General features: G+C 40.6%; 1 protein-coding gene across 4 annotated transcripts in view; it reads left to right on the top strand.

The window, feature by feature from the left end:
- Window positions 1–20,717, top strand: part of aox6 (aldehyde oxidase 6) — a 32,367-nt gene extending 11,650 nt beyond the window's left edge. For 2 of the 4 annotated variants that reach the window (XM_086148538.1, XM_086148540.1), the window contains 27 exons: window positions 2,544–2,636; window positions 2,718–2,869; window positions 3,848–3,941; window positions 4,014–4,123; window positions 4,241–4,425; window positions 4,907–5,069; window positions 7,530–7,598; window positions 7,673–7,842; window positions 7,933–8,059; window positions 8,140–8,262; window positions 8,335–8,431; window positions 8,854–8,978; window positions 10,315–10,448; window positions 11,224–11,311; window positions 11,390–11,476; window positions 11,700–11,891; window positions 11,968–12,195; window positions 12,530–12,651; window positions 13,220–13,367; window positions 13,452–13,580; window positions 14,432–14,506; window positions 15,851–15,903; window positions 16,130–16,244; window positions 16,816–16,881; window positions 17,303–17,491; window positions 19,001–19,168; window positions 20,101–20,717. In XM_086148538.1, coding sequence (XP_086004664.1) covers window positions 2,544–2,636; window positions 2,718–2,869; window positions 3,848–3,941; window positions 4,014–4,123; window positions 4,241–4,425; window positions 4,907–5,069; window positions 7,530–7,598; window positions 7,673–7,842; window positions 7,933–8,059; window positions 8,140–8,262; window positions 8,335–8,431; window positions 8,854–8,978; window positions 10,315–10,448; window positions 11,224–11,311; window positions 11,390–11,476; window positions 11,700–11,891; window positions 11,968–12,195; window positions 12,530–12,651; window positions 13,220–13,367; window positions 13,452–13,580; window positions 14,432–14,506; window positions 15,851–15,903; window positions 16,130–16,244; window positions 16,816–16,881; window positions 17,303–17,491; window positions 19,001–19,168; window positions 20,101–20,151 — 3,353 coding nt within the window. In that variant the 3' untranslated portion in view covers window positions 20,152–20,717. The remainder of the gene's footprint in view (window positions 1–2,543; window positions 2,637–2,717; window positions 2,870–3,847; window positions 3,942–4,013; window positions 4,124–4,240; window positions 4,426–4,906; window positions 5,070–7,529; window positions 7,599–7,672; window positions 7,843–7,932; window positions 8,060–8,139; window positions 8,263–8,334; window positions 8,432–8,853; window positions 8,979–10,314; window positions 10,449–11,223; window positions 11,312–11,389; window positions 11,477–11,699; window positions 11,892–11,967; window positions 12,196–12,529; window positions 12,652–13,219; window positions 13,368–13,451; window positions 13,581–14,431; window positions 14,507–15,850; window positions 15,904–16,129; window positions 16,245–16,815; window positions 16,882–17,302; window positions 17,492–19,000; window positions 19,169–20,100) is intronic. The other 2 variants (XM_086148539.1, XM_086148541.1) reach the window with 2 other exon arrangements.
- Window positions 20,718–20,922: the final 205 nt, after the last annotated feature.

Raw genomic sequence — 20,922 nt, 5'->3', positions numbered from 1 at the left:
TGATGATATTTCAGGCGATCTGAATTATCGTATAATTATATGTAAAAATATTGTATTACTAGTTAAAAAAATATTCTAATAGATAAAATGTGATATTTAATGAATATCCCAATTTCAAAACCATTTTAAATTTAAATTTAAAACACTTTATAGCCTTGACTTTGACACTTTAAAGTTTTATTTGTATTTCTTATTCTCCCCCCTTTTTTTTACTGTTTATACAATTTCCTACTATTATTTAATATTGTTATGTTTTACTTTACTCTGGCACAACAATTTCCTTCTGGGGATAAATAAAGTTATTCTTATTCTTATTCTTATTCTTATTCTTATTCTTATTCTTATTCTTATTCTTATTCTTATTCTTATTCTTATTCTTATTCTTATTCTTATTCAATGCTTTGCTGAATAAACAATAATATGGTGCCATCATGTGGTGAGAAATGAGATGACAAGGCAACTTTTTTTTTACAAATTTTCACTTTTTCAATTTTTTATTTTCTACCTGTCATCCATCATTTGCTACACCGACACAAACACACAACACGAAAATTGTTCTCCGAAAATTGTTTTCTTCTGCTTGATATTCTTATTTGAAGGGATTCTGACTCAATTTATCTGCACTTCATGCTTGGAATATTGAAAACAAATTTGGGTCGGAAACTCTTTGACCCCTCTGTTGCAGCTCCCTGTGGCTATTGAAAATAATTAACAAGTACTTAATTAAATGTATTTTAGTTTGTTCATTCTTAAAATATTTTAAATTTGAAGATTATGGCGATCTGGTAACATCGTGTTAAAATATTTTTGTCGCTCTTTCTGCCAGTAAAAGGACGATAGCATGCAGAGGTGAATCATTTAAGTCTGGCTTGTTTTGTCATCAATAAAAGAAGGACTCAAACATTTGAGTATTTTGCTTAAGATAAGATAAGATAAACTTTATTGATCCCCATAGGGGAAATTCTTTTGTCACAGCAGGTCAACAGTTATTATGTCAAAAATAAATATGAATGTAAATATAAATAGAGAGACAGTTAGAAGACAGAAGATAGCAAAGACATCCACAAATAACAACAATAACAATAACAATAACATCAAGGATAAAAAATGGACAACATAAAGGAACAGTAAGGGAGAAAAATAGACTATCAGAAGTGAATGACAATATAAATAGAGTGACAATAGCAATGACAAGATTCAAATAGATAAACAATAATAGGCAGGATGCGTGCAGGCTGGGACCAACAAGGATAAAAAAAAAAAAAACTAAAATAAAAAATGATTCAAAAAAAGACAGCGGAATGGGTGAGGTAGCGGGGTTGTGGAAGCAGCACCTCTGTTTGACTTCATTGCCTTATTATGCATAATAATTTGTATTGTTAGCATGTTATCTTAATGCCTGTATTAATTTTGATTTTTTTTTTTCATATCTGGTGAAAATAATAGATATTGTCCACACTCGGGTTGATTTAAAAAAAATGCAACACATATTTTGTTTATTCATAGCATAAAGGAAAAAAAAAAAAAAAAGCCGTATTAATTAGTTTTTATATTTTTGTCACTCGTAATAAGTGACTCACAGAGAGAAAGAGGACGCTATTTTTGATTTGCTTTTTTTTTCATAAACACAACAAGGTTCTCAAATAAACATATGTATTTTGAATTTTGCTTAAAAATCACCTTCAACCCATCGTCTTTTTTTTGGAGCTCAAAATGTTTTGTCGCATGCAGAAATGTGATTTCCTTTTCTATGCAGTCGTTCATTGATTTAAAATAAACCAACACATATTTTGTTTATTCATAACATAAAGGCAAAAAAAAAAAAAAGCCGTATTAATTAGTTTTTATATTTTTGTCACTCTTAATAAGTGACTCACAGAGAGAGGATGCCATATTTGATTTGCTTTTTTTTTCATAAATACAATCAGGACTCAAATGAACATTTGTATTTTAAATTTTGCTTAAAAATCACCTTCAACCCATTGTCTTTTTTTTGGAGTTCGAAATGTTTCGTTGCATGCAGAAATGTGATTTCCTTTTTTTCTGCAGTCGTTCATTGATTTAAGATAAACCAACACATATTTTGTTTATTCATAGCATAAGGGCAAAAAAAGAAAAAAAAAGCCGTATTAATTAATTGTTATATTTTTGTCCCTCTTAATAAGTGTCTCACAGCGAGAGGATACCATTTTTGATTTGCTTTTTTTTTTTTTTTTTTTTTTTTTTTTTTCATAAATACAAGAACGACTCAAATAAACATTTGTATTTTGAGGTTTGCTCAAAAATCACCTTCAACCCATCATCTTTTTTTCGGTGTTCAAAATGCTTTGTTGCATGCAGAAATATGATTTCCTTTTCTCTGCAGGCATTCATTGATTTAAACTAATGCAACACATATTTTGTTGATGCATAGCATGAAAGCAAAAATAAAATTAAAAAAAAAAGTTATATTTTGTGTTCATTCATTTGAAATTTCAAAAGGGAAACGGCTCCAGGCGGTTGTAAAAGTTGCCGGTTTCATTGGATTTTATTTTCCGTCGAAGGTCCGGAGATGAAATTCAAAGGTGTCCTTCACCCCCTGGTGATCTCGCCCGGCCGCGTGCCCCAGCTGTTCGAGGTCACGTGCACGCCGCAAGGTAGGTGACCCTTCTTTTCCGCCGTGCGCTCTGACCCGATGATGGACGGGGGGGGGGGGCGGCGTCTCTGCGGGTCGGCAGGGGTTCGGGTGGGAGCCGGCTCCACTCTCTCGGAGGTCCAGGCTCTGCTGGAGAAGCTGGTCCAGCAGCTCCCCGAGGAGAAGACGGAGCTGCTCCGAGCGCTGGTGCAGCAGCTGGGGAGCGTCGGAAGCCAGCAGATACGGAACGCCGCCGTGAGTAGAATTTGAAACGTCTTTACGTCCGTTTTTCTGAAAGTAAAGACCGTAAAGATAAATGCCTTGGATTTCCTCTCAGGCTTAAACATACTTAGAAATGTGATCACTTTTTAATTACTTTTTATTTTAACTCTGTATTTCTGGCTTTATGTCACAATTTTTTTCCTCTAATCCTGTCTTATTAATTTCATTAATTAATTATAAATTCTTAAACCCAAGAGCTAATAACCGTTTTACCCTAAAATGTGAGTAATTTTGCATGAAAGGTGACAGATTTTTTTTTTATTATTATTATTATATGTATATGTACAACTATCTTAATTTAGTTATTTCTGTGTATCTGTTATTTATTTTTATTTCTTACTGTTTGAAAGTTATTCTTATTCTTAAAAAAAAAAAAAAAAAAAAAAGGATGTTTTTCTTGTAATTCTGGCACAACAATTTTCTTCGGGATAAATAAAGTTGTTCTCATTCTTACTCTTAGTGAAGCGTGTGTGTAGTGATCCCCATAATTTTGTGGCGGCACAGATCTTGAGTGCTGGTGTAGTTTATAGTTTTATTTGCAACCATTGAAAACAAAACGTAAAAAACGACAACCACCATAAAAGCTTGTGCCCTAATAAGGTTTCATATCAAAAGTAGAAAAATAAAACTTCACATAGAGGATGACGTGACTTTCTCTAGTAAGCGCTCTCGCAATACAACCGTTTTTCCGGCGGAAGTAAGAAAATAAAATCCTCTTACCAAAATAAAATATCAAATTCGGAAAACACAATCAAACAATTTACCTAAAATGAGAACACATTTCAGGTGGTTATTTACAGTGTGAGATCGCTCGGTTTCCTCTGGGATCAATAAGATATTTCTAATTCTGATTGATCCGAAGAAAACCTGTCAAAGGTGATTGAAACGAGTGCTGCCTCATCCGGTAAGAAATTATATTTAAGTGTTAGATAACATGTTGTGTGTGTTTAGACTCTGGGAGGAAACATCGTAAGTGCGTATCCCAACTCGGACCTGAACCCGGTCCTTGCGGCCGGGATGTGCCGGCTGGACGTGATCTCCGGCGGTGAGCGGCCGAACGGCGAAAGCGCTCCTGGAGGCGTCTCGGCCGCTGACAGAGGTGGTTTGTCTGAACCAGGAGGAAGACGAGACGTCCGGCTGGATCAGGACTTCTTCGTCAGTTTTGGAAAGACCAGGCTGAATCCAGAGGAGATCGTCCTTTCTGTTTTCATCCCTTTTTCCAGAGAGGTGCCGAATCTGTTTCGGAAAATACATCTTTGTATTTCGTCAAGGTGTTGTTGGATGCTCACGTGATTTTTAATGTTCTTCACAACCTGTGTGTGTGTGTGTGTGTTTTGCAAATAGGGGGAGTTTGTCCGCGTTTTCCGTCAGGCTCCGAGGAAAGAGAGCGCCTTCGCCACGGTGACGTCGGGCATGAGGGTGTTTTTCTCCAAGAACTCCCGAGCGGTGGAGGACGTCAGTATTTATTACGGAGGCGTGGGACCGACCACCGTCTGCGCCGCCAAAACCTGCGCCGCCATCACCTCTAGGTACTCTCATAAGGGATCACTTCCCCCTTTTTTCTTGCCTGCAGGAGGATCACACGTTTACCTCCCGGCTCATAATTCTCACATTTTTATTTTGCTCCTCAGGAGAGATCACTTATCCTACTATTATTTATCATTGTTATGTTTTACTTGAAACTCTTGCACAAAAATTTCCTTCGGGATAAATAAAGTTGTTCTTATTCTTATTTTGTCCGGACTTTGCGTCCCATCTTTAAGGGTTGCTATGGTAATGAACCAAGCGGATTTCTCTCAGCTTTATGGAATCTTTGATGGTCTTGTATATCAAGGCTACGTAATATCAAGTTAGCTGCATTGTTGTCCCACTGATGTAGCGTTGCTAATAATTTTAGCATCATTTTGACGCTTTCCAAGCCTAGCCAAGCTCCTCCAGGTTGACGCTATCCCTATTGTTTATTGGGATGTGTGACCCCGATGCTCCGCGTGGGGCCTTTTCCTCCCCCAGGCCGTGGGACGAAGACACCTTGAGTCGGGCCTACGACGTCCTCCTGGACGAGCTGGACATCCCTCCGTCGGCTCCGGGGGGGAAAGTGGTGTTTCGCCGCTCTCTGATCCTCAGCTTCCTCTTCAGATTCCACCTGGAAATCCTTCACCAGCTCAGAGGACGGGTGGGTTTCACAGAACCTTCGGTCAACCGCTGGTTGGCTTTTTAAAATTCGATCTGATAAAAAAAATCTTTTTAGCTTCCTCCCGCTAAGCTGGTTCTTGGGTTTCCCCTCATTTTTTCTGATTTGGCTGCATCAAAACCCTTGAAATAGCATACTCTTTATATATCTTAACGGCTGTATAGATAAGATAAGATAAGATAAGATAAGATAAGAACAACTTTATTTATCCTGAAGGAAATTGTGCCAGAGTTTCAAGCAAAAACACAACAATAATAGATAATAGTAGGAAGGAGGGAGAATAAGAAATACAATAAAATATAAATTGTCAAGGTTAAGGCTATCAAGTGTTTTAAGGTCTTAAGTACAAAGATTTGAAGATTCCCTGCGGCTGAGGGAAGAGGAATTAAAAAGTCAAAGCAAGCAAAGCATCTAATAGGTGCTTAGCATTTGTTTGTTTAGTGCTGAACAAACTATACTAATAACATAAATCCTACAAGTACTGAGAAAAGGACAACATTCAGAATCCACACAGCTCAGAATCAAATATAGCACCTTTTTGGTGTGAGGCGCTAAGGCGCTAAGGCGCTAAGGCGCTAAGGCGCTAAGGCTAACCATTGCGCTAACATGCTGCAAATTCATCTGACAGAAACAACAACAACAACAACACAGCGACGTCACTCTTCTTTATCCGTCCACGCTGTTCGGCCTTTATGAATTTGTCGCAAAGGTTCCGCCATCTGTTGTGACAGACGCTCTCTCACTTACCAGTTTTAAATTTTTACACGTAGGCCAACAAGGTATCATGTAAGTCGAACTTTACGAATTTTTTTGGCTTTTTATTTCAACTTTAAAATCATGAATGATCATATAAATGTACTGATATTATTTTGTATGTAATCATCCATGCAAAATTAAGCCAAAGGGAAAAAATAGAGTTTCTAAATTCAATATTGATTGAAAATACTTATTAAAATATTAAAAAAGCGAGCAGGCCATAAAATGCCAAGAGTCACTGAAGCCAACAACGCCTTCTTGTGGACATTTTGTTGCAGCCGTTTGACAGCGTCACAAAGTCAAAGTCAGCTTTTTTGTCAATTTCCCTGCATGTAACGGGTAGACAGAGGAATGGAGACGTTTCTCACAAACAAAATAATAGTAGAGTGCAAATTAACTGCAAAGTGCACTGTTACATTTAACAGTAAACATTAAGTATGAAGTATGAAGTGCACACAAATACAAACTACTGGTGAGGTGAAAAAATGATTTGATGGCATGAGAGAGTAGCAGCAGAGGTTTTTTTTTGCACAGTTTAGTGCAAAGGTCAGAAAATAGTACCATAAAGGTATATGGTGCAATAGCAGCATGATGGTTTTCTCTGACAGTGCAGAATAGCAGTACAGTAAACCCTTGTTTTTGCGGGGGTTACGTTCCAAAAAGAACCCGTGATAGGCAAAATCTGTGAAGTAGAAACCTTTTTTTTTTTTTTTTACAATTATTATACAATTAAATACTCTATTATACATTAAAAAGAAAGAACAAACCATTTTACAGGCTCAATCATTTGTCTGCCAAATAAAAATACTTTACTTTAGAAAGGTTTTTTCAACAAAGAACTTATGTACTGTACTGTCAAATAATAATTTTAATCATCAATGTGAACAGAAGGCTTCAAATTGCAGATTAGCACCGCCCACCACGACCTTATTGCTGCCGCGAAACTTATTGCTGCTGTCGTCCTTATGTTTTTTTCTTCCTTCTTTATGGAACGAACGGAAGATTCATTAATTCCGTAATGCTGACCTACAGCCGCATAGCTTTTAGCTTCCCTTAGCATGTCCAGAAGTTTAACTTTATCTGCCATAGATAGCATCTTCTGCTGCCTTTTGGGCCCTTTTGTCGCTCCAGAGCATTTTGTCAACATTATGGGCTTTAGAGAAACTCGCAATCGCAAGAGAATTTGCACGTACGTCATGTAAATTCGGCAAGCTGTTTTACGTACGTGTACATATTAAACTGCAACGTTATTGACGCACAGGTAGAGAAGAAGCGGAGTGACTTTTTAGCCAATCAGAATGCAGAACACAATGCACGATGCAAATCCGTGATGTAGCGAAACCGCGAAAAGTAAACCGCGTTATAGCGAGGGATCACTGTAGTGCAAAAAAAAAAAAAGTTGTAATATTGGGATATGTTATCAGAGTCGGGCGGCATGGTAGCGTAGTGGTTAGCGCTTTGGCGTCACCCCATGAAGGACCCCGGTCGGATTGTGACAAGGGGACCTTTATGTGTGGGCTTTGCATTCCCACATGCAAACATGCAGCAGCTAAATTGTAAAAAAAAATGTACCCGGGGAGGGAGCTGAGCATCCTGTGTGAAGCAAAACAAAACAAAATTGTCACGACGTTCCTCACAATACTGTCTCATCCTAAAGAAAGCTAAGATTGTTGATCTTTGTTACAGGATGCGAATAATTGTGAGACAATCCAACCGTTGCCGCGGGAGATCCTTCCCAGCCTGCAGGAGTTCCAGGTCAGGAGACACCAGATTAGAAACGACCCGTTGGCCGTCAGACCGACGTCAGCGTTCACCTCTTTCTGCTTCAGCATGTCTCCGAGGGACAGAGCGGGCAGGATCCCGTGGGCCGTCCCGTCATGCATCGCTCCGCCATCAGCCAGGCCACGGGGGAAGCGGTCTACTGCGACGACCTTCCCAAGACGGACGGGGAGCTCTTCCTGGCGCTGGTCACCAGCTCTCGAGCGCACGCCGTCGTCACGTCAGACAAACCCGGGGCGATGATAGAACATAGATGAGTACTTTTTTTTTTTTTTTTTTTTTTTCTGAAAAGCAGCGTTTCGTCTGACAGGTGTCTGGACGTGAGCGAGGCCCTGAACGCCCCGGGGGTCGTGGACGTCGTCAGGGCGGCGGATATTCCCGGGAAGAAATGCCGCAAGCTGTTTGGCTGGGAAGAGGAGCTGCTGGCCGAGGAGCGGGTAGAACGACCTCTCCTTTTTATTTCCCTCGGCTAAAACTGGATGCTCGCGGTGATGTCGTTTTCGTGCACGTGCGCAAGGTGTCGTGCGTGGGTCAGGTGGTGTGCGCCGTGGTCGCCGACAGCAGAGCTCACGCCAAGCGCGGCGCGGCGGTTGTGAAGATCAGCTACAAGGACCTTCCGGACCCGCTCTTCACCGTGGAGGTGAGTGGACCGCTGCATAGTCGCGCGCGAATCCGTCGTACCTCCTCACGGCGTTTGTCGTCATGGCAACAGGACGCCATGGCGAAGTCGTCCTACTTCCTGCCTCTGAGGAGGATCGAGAGAGGAAACGTGACGGAGGCCTTTAAGGACGTGGACCGGGTTCTGGAAGGTAAAGGAAAACCAGTTGAATTCAGCTAAAAACAATTATTTTTACTTTTCTACTACATGTTGGTTCTGAAGAGCGGATTTCATAAAAAAGAAATGAAATCGGTTGATCTTTTTCAGACTCCAGATAAAAAGTAAACAAACCCGATGACAGTCGTGACGCGACGTGGTGTTATCATGCCGCGGCTAAACCTCAGCACCTGATGATATGACACACTTAAATTAAATATAAATTCAAAACTCAAACTGTCCGTATGAATACAAGGAGGCGAAAGGCTGTGAAAGGATTGGAACGTGATCACAAGATCGCGCGCTTTTCATTAAATCCTTAACTTGCCGATTGTCCGATAATTTCTCGTCGCTCGGTGTGGATGTTTTGCAAAAATATCAGTTATCGTCTCAACGCTCTGACCTCGCTGTCGCCAGGTGAGATCCACATCGGCGGCCAGGAGCATTTCTACATGGAGACGCAGAGCATGCTGGTCGTTCCCGTCGGCGAGGAGACGGAGTATAACGTCTACGTGTCGTCGCAGTGTCCGACGTCCACTCAGGTGTGTTTGTATTAATACGACGTAACGTGTCATATGAACCTCTGAAAAAGCTGCTATGGATCCACTCGCTGGTCAAAGATTAAAAAAATCTTTACAATTAATTGTTTGAAAAATGACAAAAATACACTGGTTGATGCAAATATTTGTGGCCACAAGAGGGAGTGTTTTTTTTTTATTCATTATCTACTATTATGGTACTGACAAGAAGAGAAATGGAGTAGGAGTTATCTTGAAGGAGGAGTTTGTGAGGGACATCCTAGAGGTGAAAAGAATGTCAGATAGACTTATGAGTCTGAAATTGGAAATTGAAGGTGTGATGCTAAATGTTGTTAGCGGCTATGCCCCGCAGGTGGGATGTGAATCTGAAGCGAAGGAGAAGTTCTGGAATGAGTTGGATGAAGTGATGCAGAATATTCCCAGAAATGAGAGAGTGGTCATTGGTGCAGACTTCAATGGACATGTCGGTGAAGGCAATAGAGGGGATGAAGAAGTGATGGGCAGATTTGGTATCCAGGATAGGAATGTAGAGGGACAGATGGTGGTAGATTTTGCAAAAAGGATGGAAATGGCTGTAGTGAACACCTTTTTCTAGAAAAAACAGGAACATAGGGTAACTTATAAGAGCGGAGGTAGGAGCACGCAGGTAGACTACATCTTGTATAGACGAGGTCACCTGAAAGAGATCAGTGACTGCAAAGTAGTTGTAGGTGAGAGTGTAGCCAGACAGCATAAGATGGTGGTTCGTAGGATGACTCTGGTGACAAGGAAGATGAAGAGGACAAAGGCAGAGCAGAGGACAAAATTGTGGAAGCTGAAAAGGAAGGAGTGTTGCATGGTTTTCAGGGAGGAGTTGAGAAAGGGTCTGGGTGGTCAGGGTGAGCTTCCAGATGGTTGGACAACAACAGCTACTGTTATCAGGGAGACAGGTAGAAGAGTACTTGGTGTGTCATTACATTACATTGCATTTGGCAGACGCTTTTATCCAAAGCGACTTACAATAGAAGGAAAGTAGTGAATATATTGGTAGACGGATGCTGGAATTGGAGCTGCCAGGCAAGAGGTCTGGAGGAAGACCAAAGAGAAGATTTATGGACGTAGTGAGAGAGGATATGAAGGTAGTCGGTGTGAGAGAGGAAGATACAGAGAATAGGGTTAGATGGAGAAAGTTGACTCGCTGTGGCGACCCCTGACGGGAAAAACCGAAAGAAGAAGAAGAAGATCTATACAACAACAGTGCACTCGGGGTTGCAGGCAGGCTGGATCCTGTCCCGTACATACGACCATTCAATCCCTCATTCACGCACGATCCGTGCTTTAAGTGGCTCCTTGTTTCCAGGAGGCCGTCGCCGAGACGCTGGGCATCCCTGCCAACAGGGTCACGTGTCATGTCAAGAGGATTGGAGGAGCCTTCGGAGGCAAGGTCACGAAGACGGCCATCCTGGCGTCCATCGCGGCGGTGGCTGCCAGGAAGTAAGCAGCCAGAGAGTCTGACTAATGAACGGTTCGAAGAAATGACATGCATCTGTTAGGGATTTTGGAGGTGGACCACATGCAGACTCCAATCCAAGATGGGCCGGGTTTGAAACAGCAAGTTTACTTAGACCGATGAACTGGTACACGCAGATCGGATAAGGGGGGGACGCAGAACAGGAACAGCAGCTAGGTGGAAGGCGCTAGCACACACCGACGGGAAGTCGGACGGGCTGCGAGATGGATGGTGATAGCGAACGGGTGGCTTGGCGGAAGGTGCTAGCATACAGCGATGATCAAGGTGGCGACCCGGCTGGATGCACGGTTTCGCAGCGCCAGGGGGAAGGAGCAGATGGGGAAGACCGAGGGAAATTGGCGAATGACAAGGAGGCTCAAAGCTTTTACATTACATCGCAGTCATTTAGCGGACGCTTTAATCCAAAGCGACTTAGAAAATTCAATAATCAAAAATCCAAAGTACCAGGAGTCGTTATTCAGAAGTCACCTCTCTGCCAAATAGCCATCTCAAAACCATATACATACATTCATTTCTTGGTTTTTTTTTTTTTGTTTGTTTGTTTTTTTGGTGTGTTGGGGGGGCTAAATGCGATTAGCATAGTGCTAATCGCACAGCTTCAGCTTCTAAGACCTCACTGATTGCCGGGAACCAGGAAAGCTGCAACGCATGGCAATCCCAACCCTAACTAAAAAGGTGATAGTGCTAGGAAAGGTAGCCAGTGAAGTATGCGTTCGATGTTTTGTGTGTGTGTCTCAGGACCGGCCGAGCGGTTCGCTGCGTTCTGGAGCGAGGCGACGACATGCTGATCACAGGAGGACGCGACCCGGCTCTGGGGAAATACAAGGTGCTTTGCGTCTCCAGCCCCCCGTTGTACGAAGAGAAGGTTTGGTCTAAACTGATCCCGCACCTCCTTGTCCTCCAGGTTGGTTTTATGGCCGACGGACGCATCACCTGCGCAGACTTGCGGTACTTTTTGAACGCAGGATACAGCCTGGACGAGTCCCTGCTGGTGGGTAAAGCGCGGTTGTGTTTACTTCCTGACTCGCTTTAACAAAACATAAAACAACTCAGTATGGAATCTCAGCTGCCTGTGGAATTCCACCTCCGATTGTTTCTATAACCAAAACAAAGATGCGTCATATTTGGAAACCAATAGCAGCGGGACGGAGCATATCTCCCGTAATATTCCAGTTGCGAGCGTCGGGTGTTTGTAAGATGTGTTGCGTCGGCAGGTGGTGGAGAAGCTCCTGCTACACGTGGACAGCGCCTACAACATCCCCCACCTGCGGGGCCGAGCCTCCGCCTGCAGGACCAACCTGCCCTCCAGCGTGGCCTTCAGGGGTTTCGGGGTCCCGCAGAGCGTCCTGGTGGTGGAGACCATGCTGAACGACGTGGCCATGGAGCTGCGGCGCCCGGCAGCGGAGGTGGGGCTTCGGCTCACCGCCGACATCGCTTCTTTTTTGTTTTTTTTTTACCGACTAACACGGTGTCCTGTGTCAGATCCGGGAGATCAACATGTACCGGGGGCCGTCGGTGACCCACTACAAGCAGGCGTTCAGCCCGGATAACATGTTGCGCTGCTGGGACGAGTGCAAGCTGAAGGCCGGCTATGACGCTCGCTGCACGGCCGCCGCAGACTTCAACCAGAAGAACCGCTGGAAGAAGAGAGGAGTGGCCATCATTCCCATCAAATACGGCATCGGCTTCGCGGAGAGCTTCTTACAACAGGTCCGCCGAATACACACACACACCTGTCTGACTCACGTTCACCCGGATTTTAGCCGTATCCATGGTTAATTGGTTAATTGGCAGAACTTTCCTGCGTCAAGGCACGCTGTGATTGGTTGCCTCGTAATACAGCGTAAGACAATTATAAAAAAAGGATGTTACGCCGTCACACACCAGTCCTGCTGAAAATAAGAAAAAGATGTCATGTACGTCCACTCGTAGTGCTCCAATAATCTCTTGACTGGCAGGGTTTCACCTTTTTATATTACAACATTTCTTGCAAATTTTTGGGTCATTTCTTGCAAATTCTCCTCTAATACAAACCTACTAGCAGTACCTTTTGCTCGCTCTAAGCGATCTCAGGCAAAACTGTTCTCAGTTCCACTACCTCAGTGGTGGAACAAACTTCCAGAAGCAACAAGACTACCATCCTCTATCTCAACCTTCAAGAAACAGGTAAAAACTGTTCTCTTTCAGGACTTTTTACTGCGCTGATCCCCCAGATCAGGTTAGGCAGCAAGTTAGGCTATGAAGTGTGTGTGTGTGTGTGTATAAGAATAAGAATAAGAATAAGAATAAGAATAAGAACAACTTTATTAATCCCGAAGGAAATTGCAGTGCCAGAGTTACAGAAAATATAACAGTAATAAATAATAAAAGAAAGGCAGAATTAGAAATAAAAATAAACTATAAACTATAAAGTGTCTCAGTGAAACTATAAAGTGTCTTAGTAACAAGTGAGGTAAGGAGTGCACAATAGTATGATAGAAGGGATACATGTTTGTGTATGTCTTTGTCAAAAAAAAAAAAAAAAAACCTCACTAACCCAAGCTTACTGTTCAGTATATTTCCTGTGCATCATGTATTTGCAAGTGTATTTGCAGTCCCTATGTCCTCTATTGTAAGTCGCTTTGGATAAAAGCATCTGCCAAATGCAATGTAATGTAAAAATTCCGGTTAAAATCATTGCAAAATTGTAACATTCATAGAAGAGGCGTTGTTTGTTCCCCTTCAAATGTGTGAGTGTGTTTGTGTGTGTATGTGTGTGTGTGTGTGTGTGTGGGTGGCCTTGGAAGGCGGCAGCGCTGGTCCACATCTACAAAGACGGCTCGGTTCTGGTCAACCACGGCGGCACAGAGATGGGTCAGGGGATCCACACAAAGATGCAGCAGGTATGGACTCCGGCGGGAATTCAATCCCGTTTTTTTTTTTTTTATTATTATTTTATCGTCTTTCCGTCCTCCGTTCGCTGGCAGGTAGCGAGTCGGGAGCTCGGCATCCCGGCGTCCAAGGTCTACATCAGTGAAACCGGCACCAACACGGTTCCCAACACCTGCCCCTCGGCCGCTTCCTTCGGCACCGACTGCAACGGCATGGCGGTCAAGGTGAGGGAGCGAGGGGGGATTTTACCGATGCCACACCTTCGGATTTTAGTGGTGTTTCTCGCTTCGTCTTCTTCTCTTTTGGGCTTTTTCCCTCAGGGGTCGCCACAGCGAATCGCTTTCCTCCATCTAACCTCGTTCTCTGGATCCTCCTCTCTCACGACGTTCATAAATCTGTAAATCCATAAATCCAAGATATTCCTCAATCTGTCGCCTCAGATCACAATATCATCTGCAAACAATATATATACATATATTTGGATAAATGTGTATGTACATTTTGTTAAAAATGCAAAATGAAAAAATAAATTAAATGGTTATATTTATTCAGTGAGTTGACCTATAAAGTTATTTTCCATGTAGCTTCACTATTTTAAGTTATTTTTTTTCAAAATCGCTAAAAAAAAAAGTTCACATTTACCGTTCAAATATGTGGAAGAGACGTGCACGTCACTGGTGCATATACATGTACACACACATACATATGTACATATATACATCCACACACACACACATATATATATCATCACCTTCTCCGCTTCAGATCTGTTTTTTTGCAACTTTTTAGTTGATCACATTCTAAAGTCATTATTAGTTGACATATAATCTCATCAGATTATATAAAGTAATTATATTAAGTCATTTCCTACTCACTCTTTGTTAATCACTTTGGGATTTTGAATTGGCATGGATTTTCTTTCTTATTTATTATAATATTTAATATAATTTATGTATTTATATTTTATTTTAATTTTTTTTTTCACTTAAAAATAATGATATAAAGCCTTCACATTTCAGGTTATTTCACATTTTTAAGTATATTCTTTCTTTCTGATGACGGTCCCAACCTTCAGAAAGCCTGTGAGATTCTTTACCAGCGACTGGAGCCGCTGAGGCAGAAGAACCCCAAAGGGTCATGGGAGAGTTGGGTAGGTACCACGTAGGGGTTTGCATTTATATATGTAGATATATATCTATATATATACACCTAAATGTGCAATATTTTGAGTAAATATATAACGTAATTCCCGGAGTATAAGCTGCTACCATTTCCACATGCTTTGAACGCTGTGGCTTAAACAATGATGTGTCTAATTTATGGATGTGTCAAATTTTTTGGGGGCTAACAAGCTTCACGCCGCCAAAACATTTAGCCTGGTCACATGGGAGCGATGAAATGAACATTAAAATTCTGTGGCCGTGGAGGAAGACCGAGATAGCCATCAGCTGGAGGAGGACAAAGCAGGGAAATTGATGGATTGCGTTATTTATTATTCATCTTTTTCATCAGCCATGTTACAGGCACCGTTCGGAAAAAAGCATTATCAGTACGAGTTTGCGGATGGTTTGTTGGATGTATTTCATTAAAAGTTAAAATAAAAATTTTCTGTATAAATATCTCATGTTACAATGTAGACAACTGCGATGTAGACAATTTGGTTATTTTTAGTTATTTTTAGCTGGTGTGGCTTATACTCTGGTCACTCAATAGTCCAGAAATTACCCCTGTGTGTATATATATACACACACACACACACACACACACACACACACACACACACACACACACACACACACACACACACACACACACACACACACACATTTTGGGTAAACATATAACTCTTTGCAATTATCAGTTACAAACTTCTGTACTCCGATTCCCTGTACATTAAACCCTCATTTATTGCAGGGGTCACATTATTAAAATAACCCGCAATGGTTCAGCTTTATTTTTTACAATTATTATAGAGTACAAGACTGTACTATAGAATGAAACCGAAGATCAAAACCTGTTTTCAGGCCCAAGCATTTTTAAAAAAATAAAAATTAAAAGTTTTCTTACAAATAATTATGATAGTTGAACCGCTTTATAGCGAGGGTTTACTGTATGTACTTAGCCTTTTTAATTGTCTATTTAGCTGTGTGTGCGTGTGTGTGTGTGTGTGTGTGTGTGTGTGTGTGTGTGTGTGTGTGTGTGTGTGTGTGTGTGTGTGTGTGTGTGTGTGTGTGATATAAATACAGACTGGAGATGAATGTGGTTGTATTGCACTTTACAGTGACAGTCAACGTTATCTACCCTTTTTTATACTGTTTATACAATTTCCTACTATTATTTATTATTGTTATGTTTTACTTGAAACTCTGGCACAACAATTTCCTCGAGATAAATAAAGTTATTCTTATTCTTATTCTTATTCTTATTCCATGAGCAAAGTTGCAGGCTCAAAATACAGATTCAGTGCATTTGCTTTCTGCTTCTTCCTTTGCAGGTCAATGATGCCTTTTTTGAGAAAATCAGTTTATCGGCCACTGGATACTACAGGTGATTGCCTCACCAAGTTTCTTATTTTTATTCCTCGATTACATAAGGGGGATTTTTAAATCTTAATTTTTCTGTGTTATAAGATGAATTTCCTTTTTAAGGGGAATCCGTTTCAAATGGCTCGTTGTATCGGGAACGTCTTCCTCATTTTCCCTTGAATTTTAGCTGATTTGGAAGTGGTGTTTGTGAACACACAGAAAAAGTGTAAACTTTTTGGCGTCCTCAGAGGTCCGGACTCGTACATGGACTGGGAGAAGATGGAGGGCCAGCCGTACGCCTACTTCACCTACGGGGTTTGCTGCTGCGAGGTGGAGCTGGACTGCCTGAGCGGAGACTACAGGGTGGGCTCCTCCTCTGCCCGCTCAGACATTTCATTCAAATATATTTTATTTATATATTTTATTATATTTATTATGTTTATTATATTTATCTTATTTATATATTTTATTTTATAATATATTTTATTTTATTTATATATATTTATTATATTTATTATGTTTATTATATTTATTTTATTTATATATTTTATTTTATAATATATTTTATTTTTAAAAATTACATTTTTCAAATGTAATTTCAACTTTGAGGATTATGGCGATTTTGTAAAATCTAAATAAAAACGTGTTCAGATATTTTTGTTGCTCTTACTAAGCGACTGCACGTGCCAGTGAATCATTTAATTTCGTATTTTTTCCATAAACACAGGAAAGACTCAAATAGACTTTGAGTATTTTGCTTAAAAGTAACCTTAAACCCATTGTCTTTTTTTTCCCCAGTCAAAAATGTTTTGTTGCATGCAGATATATTTCGTTTTCTCTGCAATTGTTCATTGATTTCAAAAAATAAAAAATGCAACACGTACTTTTTGTAGCATAAAGACAAAAAAATAACGTAATATGCCATGTTTCCCAGACGCTGCGTACAGATATCGTGGTGGACATCGGCCGGAGCGTGAACCCGTCGCTGGACATTGGACAGGTTTGCTCGCTTATTGCTCTGGCTTTTAAATATATATTTGTATTTTTTTTTTTTTTCAGCTTCCTATCCTCGAAGTTACTGGTTTTACGGTGGAGAGCTGGAATACATGGAAATACAGAAACATTTATCTCAACTTTATTTACTAACAATTTCATTCTAATTGCCCACATATACACTGGGAGAGATTTTTTTTCTATTTTTTTGCGACTGTTTTGGAAATCAGATGGATTCCAAGTCAGAGATTAACTTTAATTTTTAAAGTTTAGGATTCAAACCAGATTCAGCGTAATTCAGATTTTCCCATCGTAAATAAACACCACTCAATCCTCAATCCTTTTTAATCCTGTGGTAAATTTTTCTCACATTTTTCAGGTAAAATTGAATATTTTTGTACATTTTTTTCACCCGTTCCCGGCCTCAGATCGAGGGCTCCTTCATGCAGGGCCTGGGTCTCTTCACTCTGGAGGAGCTGAGCTTCTCTCCGTCCGGCCTCCTGTACACCCGAGGTCCGTCACAGTACAAGATCCCCGCCGTCTGCGACGTGCCGCTGAGCTTCAACGTCTACCTGCTGGCCAACAGCTACAACCCCCACGCCATTTACTCCTCCAAGGTCAGTGCACTTCCTGCTGGCGTCGATGATGATTTTTAAAGTTGAGATGTTTCAAAATTGGAGTCCGTTTTGGGAGTTTGTTGTTTCACGGTTTGCTCAACAACTCTCTGGGTTTTTCTCTTTAATTTAATTTTCATGTCTGCTAATGTTCGTTTTAAGGTAATTATATCAGTATCAAAGCACTCTTAATTTTGAGGCAATTCTTAAATGGTTTTGGGGTAATTGTTTTTTGTTTTTTTTCCCCCAAAATGTCCCTTTTAGCTCAGGTCACTTTTAAACAAATTCCCTGTCATTTTTGCAGTTTCAGGTGAATTTTAAGAGGTCAAACTGAATGTTTTATCTGGTGATGCAAGTGAGAAAATCTGAAAAGTCAAAGGCAGCTTTATCCATTCTTCGTCCATTTCTCCACGTGTCCCAGATGTACAGAGGAATCCAGAAAACGCTTCCCGCCGGGACATGAGATGCAAAAAATAATAATAATTCAGTGTACATTAACAGTAAAGCTCACAATAAACAAACAAACATTAAACTATAGAGTATAACGGCATGCAGATACAATCTGTTGGTGAAAGGATGACAGAGATTTAACAGTAAAAAACCTGAAATGTATAAATACTGTAATTTCCGTACTATGAGCCGCTACTTTTTTCTCACGCTTTGAACAGTGCCGCTTAAACGATGATACGGCTAATTTTTTTTTTTTTTTTTTGGCCTAACAAGCTTCACGCCAACAAAACATTTAGCCTCGTCACTGTCAGCGCATTCAACTATAGCAAAGTATTTAATAAGAATATTTCATTCATTCAGATGTAGGATGTGTTATTTACTGTTCCCTTTATTTTTTTGAGCAGTGTATTTATTTAGTTATTTTTAGCCGCTGCGTCTTATATTCGGGTGCGCTCAATAGTCCGGAAATGACTGTATATGTCATTTGAATTTGAATATAGAGAGTAGCAGCAGTTTTCTGTAAAGTTTAGTGCAAAAAAAAAAAATAGTCAGTATGTAACAACGTATGATAGCAGATGAGGAAATGGAAGAAGCGGCGCCGCTGTGCCTTCTTCTGCAGTGATGTAGTGTTGGAGGTCCAGGAGAGGTCCTCACTGATGTGCCACCAGGAATTTGGTGCAGGTTGGTGCAGAAGGTTGTTGTCAGCGCACCAGGTGGTTAGAAGGTCGACCTCCTTCCTGTATTGCGTCTCGTCGTCACTGGCGATGAGACCCATCAGAGTCCGTGGAGGTTCTCAGACATCCAGGTCATGTTGAATTATTGTCGAGATCATCTTCTCGTGCCAACTGGACTTGTATTTCTTCACTTGAAGATGTTTCCACCCTCATCCCAGAGGCTTCAGAACCAAAGAAACCTCTCAGATGAGGAAGTGAAGAAATTCAAGTCCGGTTGCCCACGACAAGAAGATATCGACAAGAAGACCCACCAGCGTTGTGTCCGCAAACTTCACCAAGAATGGAGCGTAACTCCCTGGTGCTTCTAACACCTGCGTTGGGTCTCCAGGGTATAGGAGAACCTGTCCTCTTCCTGGGCAGTAGCGTCTTCTTCGCTCTCAAAGACGCCGTGGCGGCGGCTCGGTCCGAGGCCGGTCTGGTCGGCCCCTTTCGACTGGACAGTCCGGCGACTGCGGAGAAGCTCTGCCTGGCGTGCGCGTCGCCCTTCACCCAGAGGGTAGGATCAACCACATACCACCACTCCTCTTCCTCTTCTGTTTGCGTTCATCTACCAATCCTTTCTTCAGCCTGGAAGTCCTCTTCGTTTGCAGACACATTTTCCAAACTGAAATGAAAGAAGTTTTAAATACTCACTTAAGTGTGGATAAAACGCTGTTATGGAAGGAAGAAAGGAAAATGGATTTAGTGGATGATTGTTTGTGGGAAGTTGCAAGAAGCTAAAATGTACCATAGTAAACGCTAACAAATCGGTTATTTTGTTTATTTTTGTTTGTTTTTATGGCTCTTCCTCTCAGTGTGATTCCAACTTTTTTTTTCCTATTTTTGTTTTTTTACCTATATTTTTTTTAGCATTTTATTCATTGCTATTGTCACTGCATTTATATTGTTGCTTATTTCTGGTTGTGTATTTTTCCCCCTCATTGTTCCTTGATGTTGTCCATTGTTATCTCTGATGATGTTGTTGTTGTTGTTGTTTACTGCCTATTGATTCATTGTTGTCTTGCTATCTTCTGTCTTCTGTCTCTCTATTTATATTCATATTCACATTTATTTTCCGTTTTTTGACCTTATAACTGTTTCGCTGCTGTGACAAAGAAATTTCCCATATGGGGATCAATAAAGTTTATCTTATCTTACTTTATCAGTAATTATGCCACTTGCGATTCTAAAACTGCTATATGTCGGAAAATAATAAACACAATAATTAAACCATGATGGCAGATACAAAGCTCTGTCTGATCCTAAATAAAGGTTTGCTGGGAAAATAGTTGGGGATGCTTCTTACACTGTGACCCTTAATTCATTCATTAGAAGTCAAGTTAATCTGTAAAATGCTTCATGAAGTCTTTCTTCTCCACAATAAGCAAATGAATATATTCCAAATGCAATTCCTGTTTTTAATTTTTTTTTTGTCCATTTTATGTGCAGGTTCCAGCCAGCAGAGACGGTACTTTCAAACCATGGGCCTTGAAAATCTGAACTCACTGGAACCCACCCTTTGTCACTTAATTTACGCTTTTTATTGAACAATCATATTTTCTCTTTCAACCATGTGTAATCATGATTTGCCGTAATAAAGACACGTTTACAAAGCAACGGCAGAATAGTCAAGAATTCCCCTCGGTTTCACTGATGACGCTATTGTGTTTTTGCTGTGTGGTTGTTTTGACAGAAACCCCCAAAAGAACATGAAATAGAAGTTATCCACAAGTAATTTCATTTTCTCAGGAAAAGGCTGTCTGAGAGAAAACTTCACTCATTGTCCCACAGCAGTCACTGTGAACATGGTGTCATTATTGATAATATTTTCATGTGATATTTAATAGATGAAAACAACCCAATTCCCTGATCTAACCCTGTGAAAATATAACCAACGCAGAGAAAGATATGGCTTTATTTCCTTTTGCCGTTTTTCAAACACATTTAAAACACCTCGTGGATTTGCGGTGGAACATTGAGATGGTCCTATGTGGAAAATTATACTGATTATGCCAAACTAACTGTCAAAGTAATGGAAATAATAAAATATAAGCCTTTTCAGTCAATGCGGTCTCTTGTGTGATAATTTAAGCATATCCTCCAATGCTTTTTTTTCTTGATTCTTTGCAAAGCACCTACACATAAATGCATATATGTTATGAAAGTATTTCTTGATATCATGATAAAATCTCTTAAATCTTTTCAAATCTCCATCCGTCGCTTTGTCTTTATTTTCTGTTTAAGTTTTTTTTTTTTTTTTTTTTTTGGTGC

The sequence above is a fragment of the Fistularia commersonii genome, chromosome 6 (genome assembly GCF_037954325.1).
Source record: "Fistularia commersonii isolate RoL2024-O1a breed Wild chromosome 6, RoL_Fcom_v1.0, whole genome shotgun sequence".
Lineage (NCBI taxonomy): Eukaryota > Metazoa > Chordata > Actinopteri > Syngnathiformes > Fistulariidae > Fistularia > Fistularia commersonii.
This window is presented reverse-complemented; position numbering and strand designations above follow the sequence as displayed.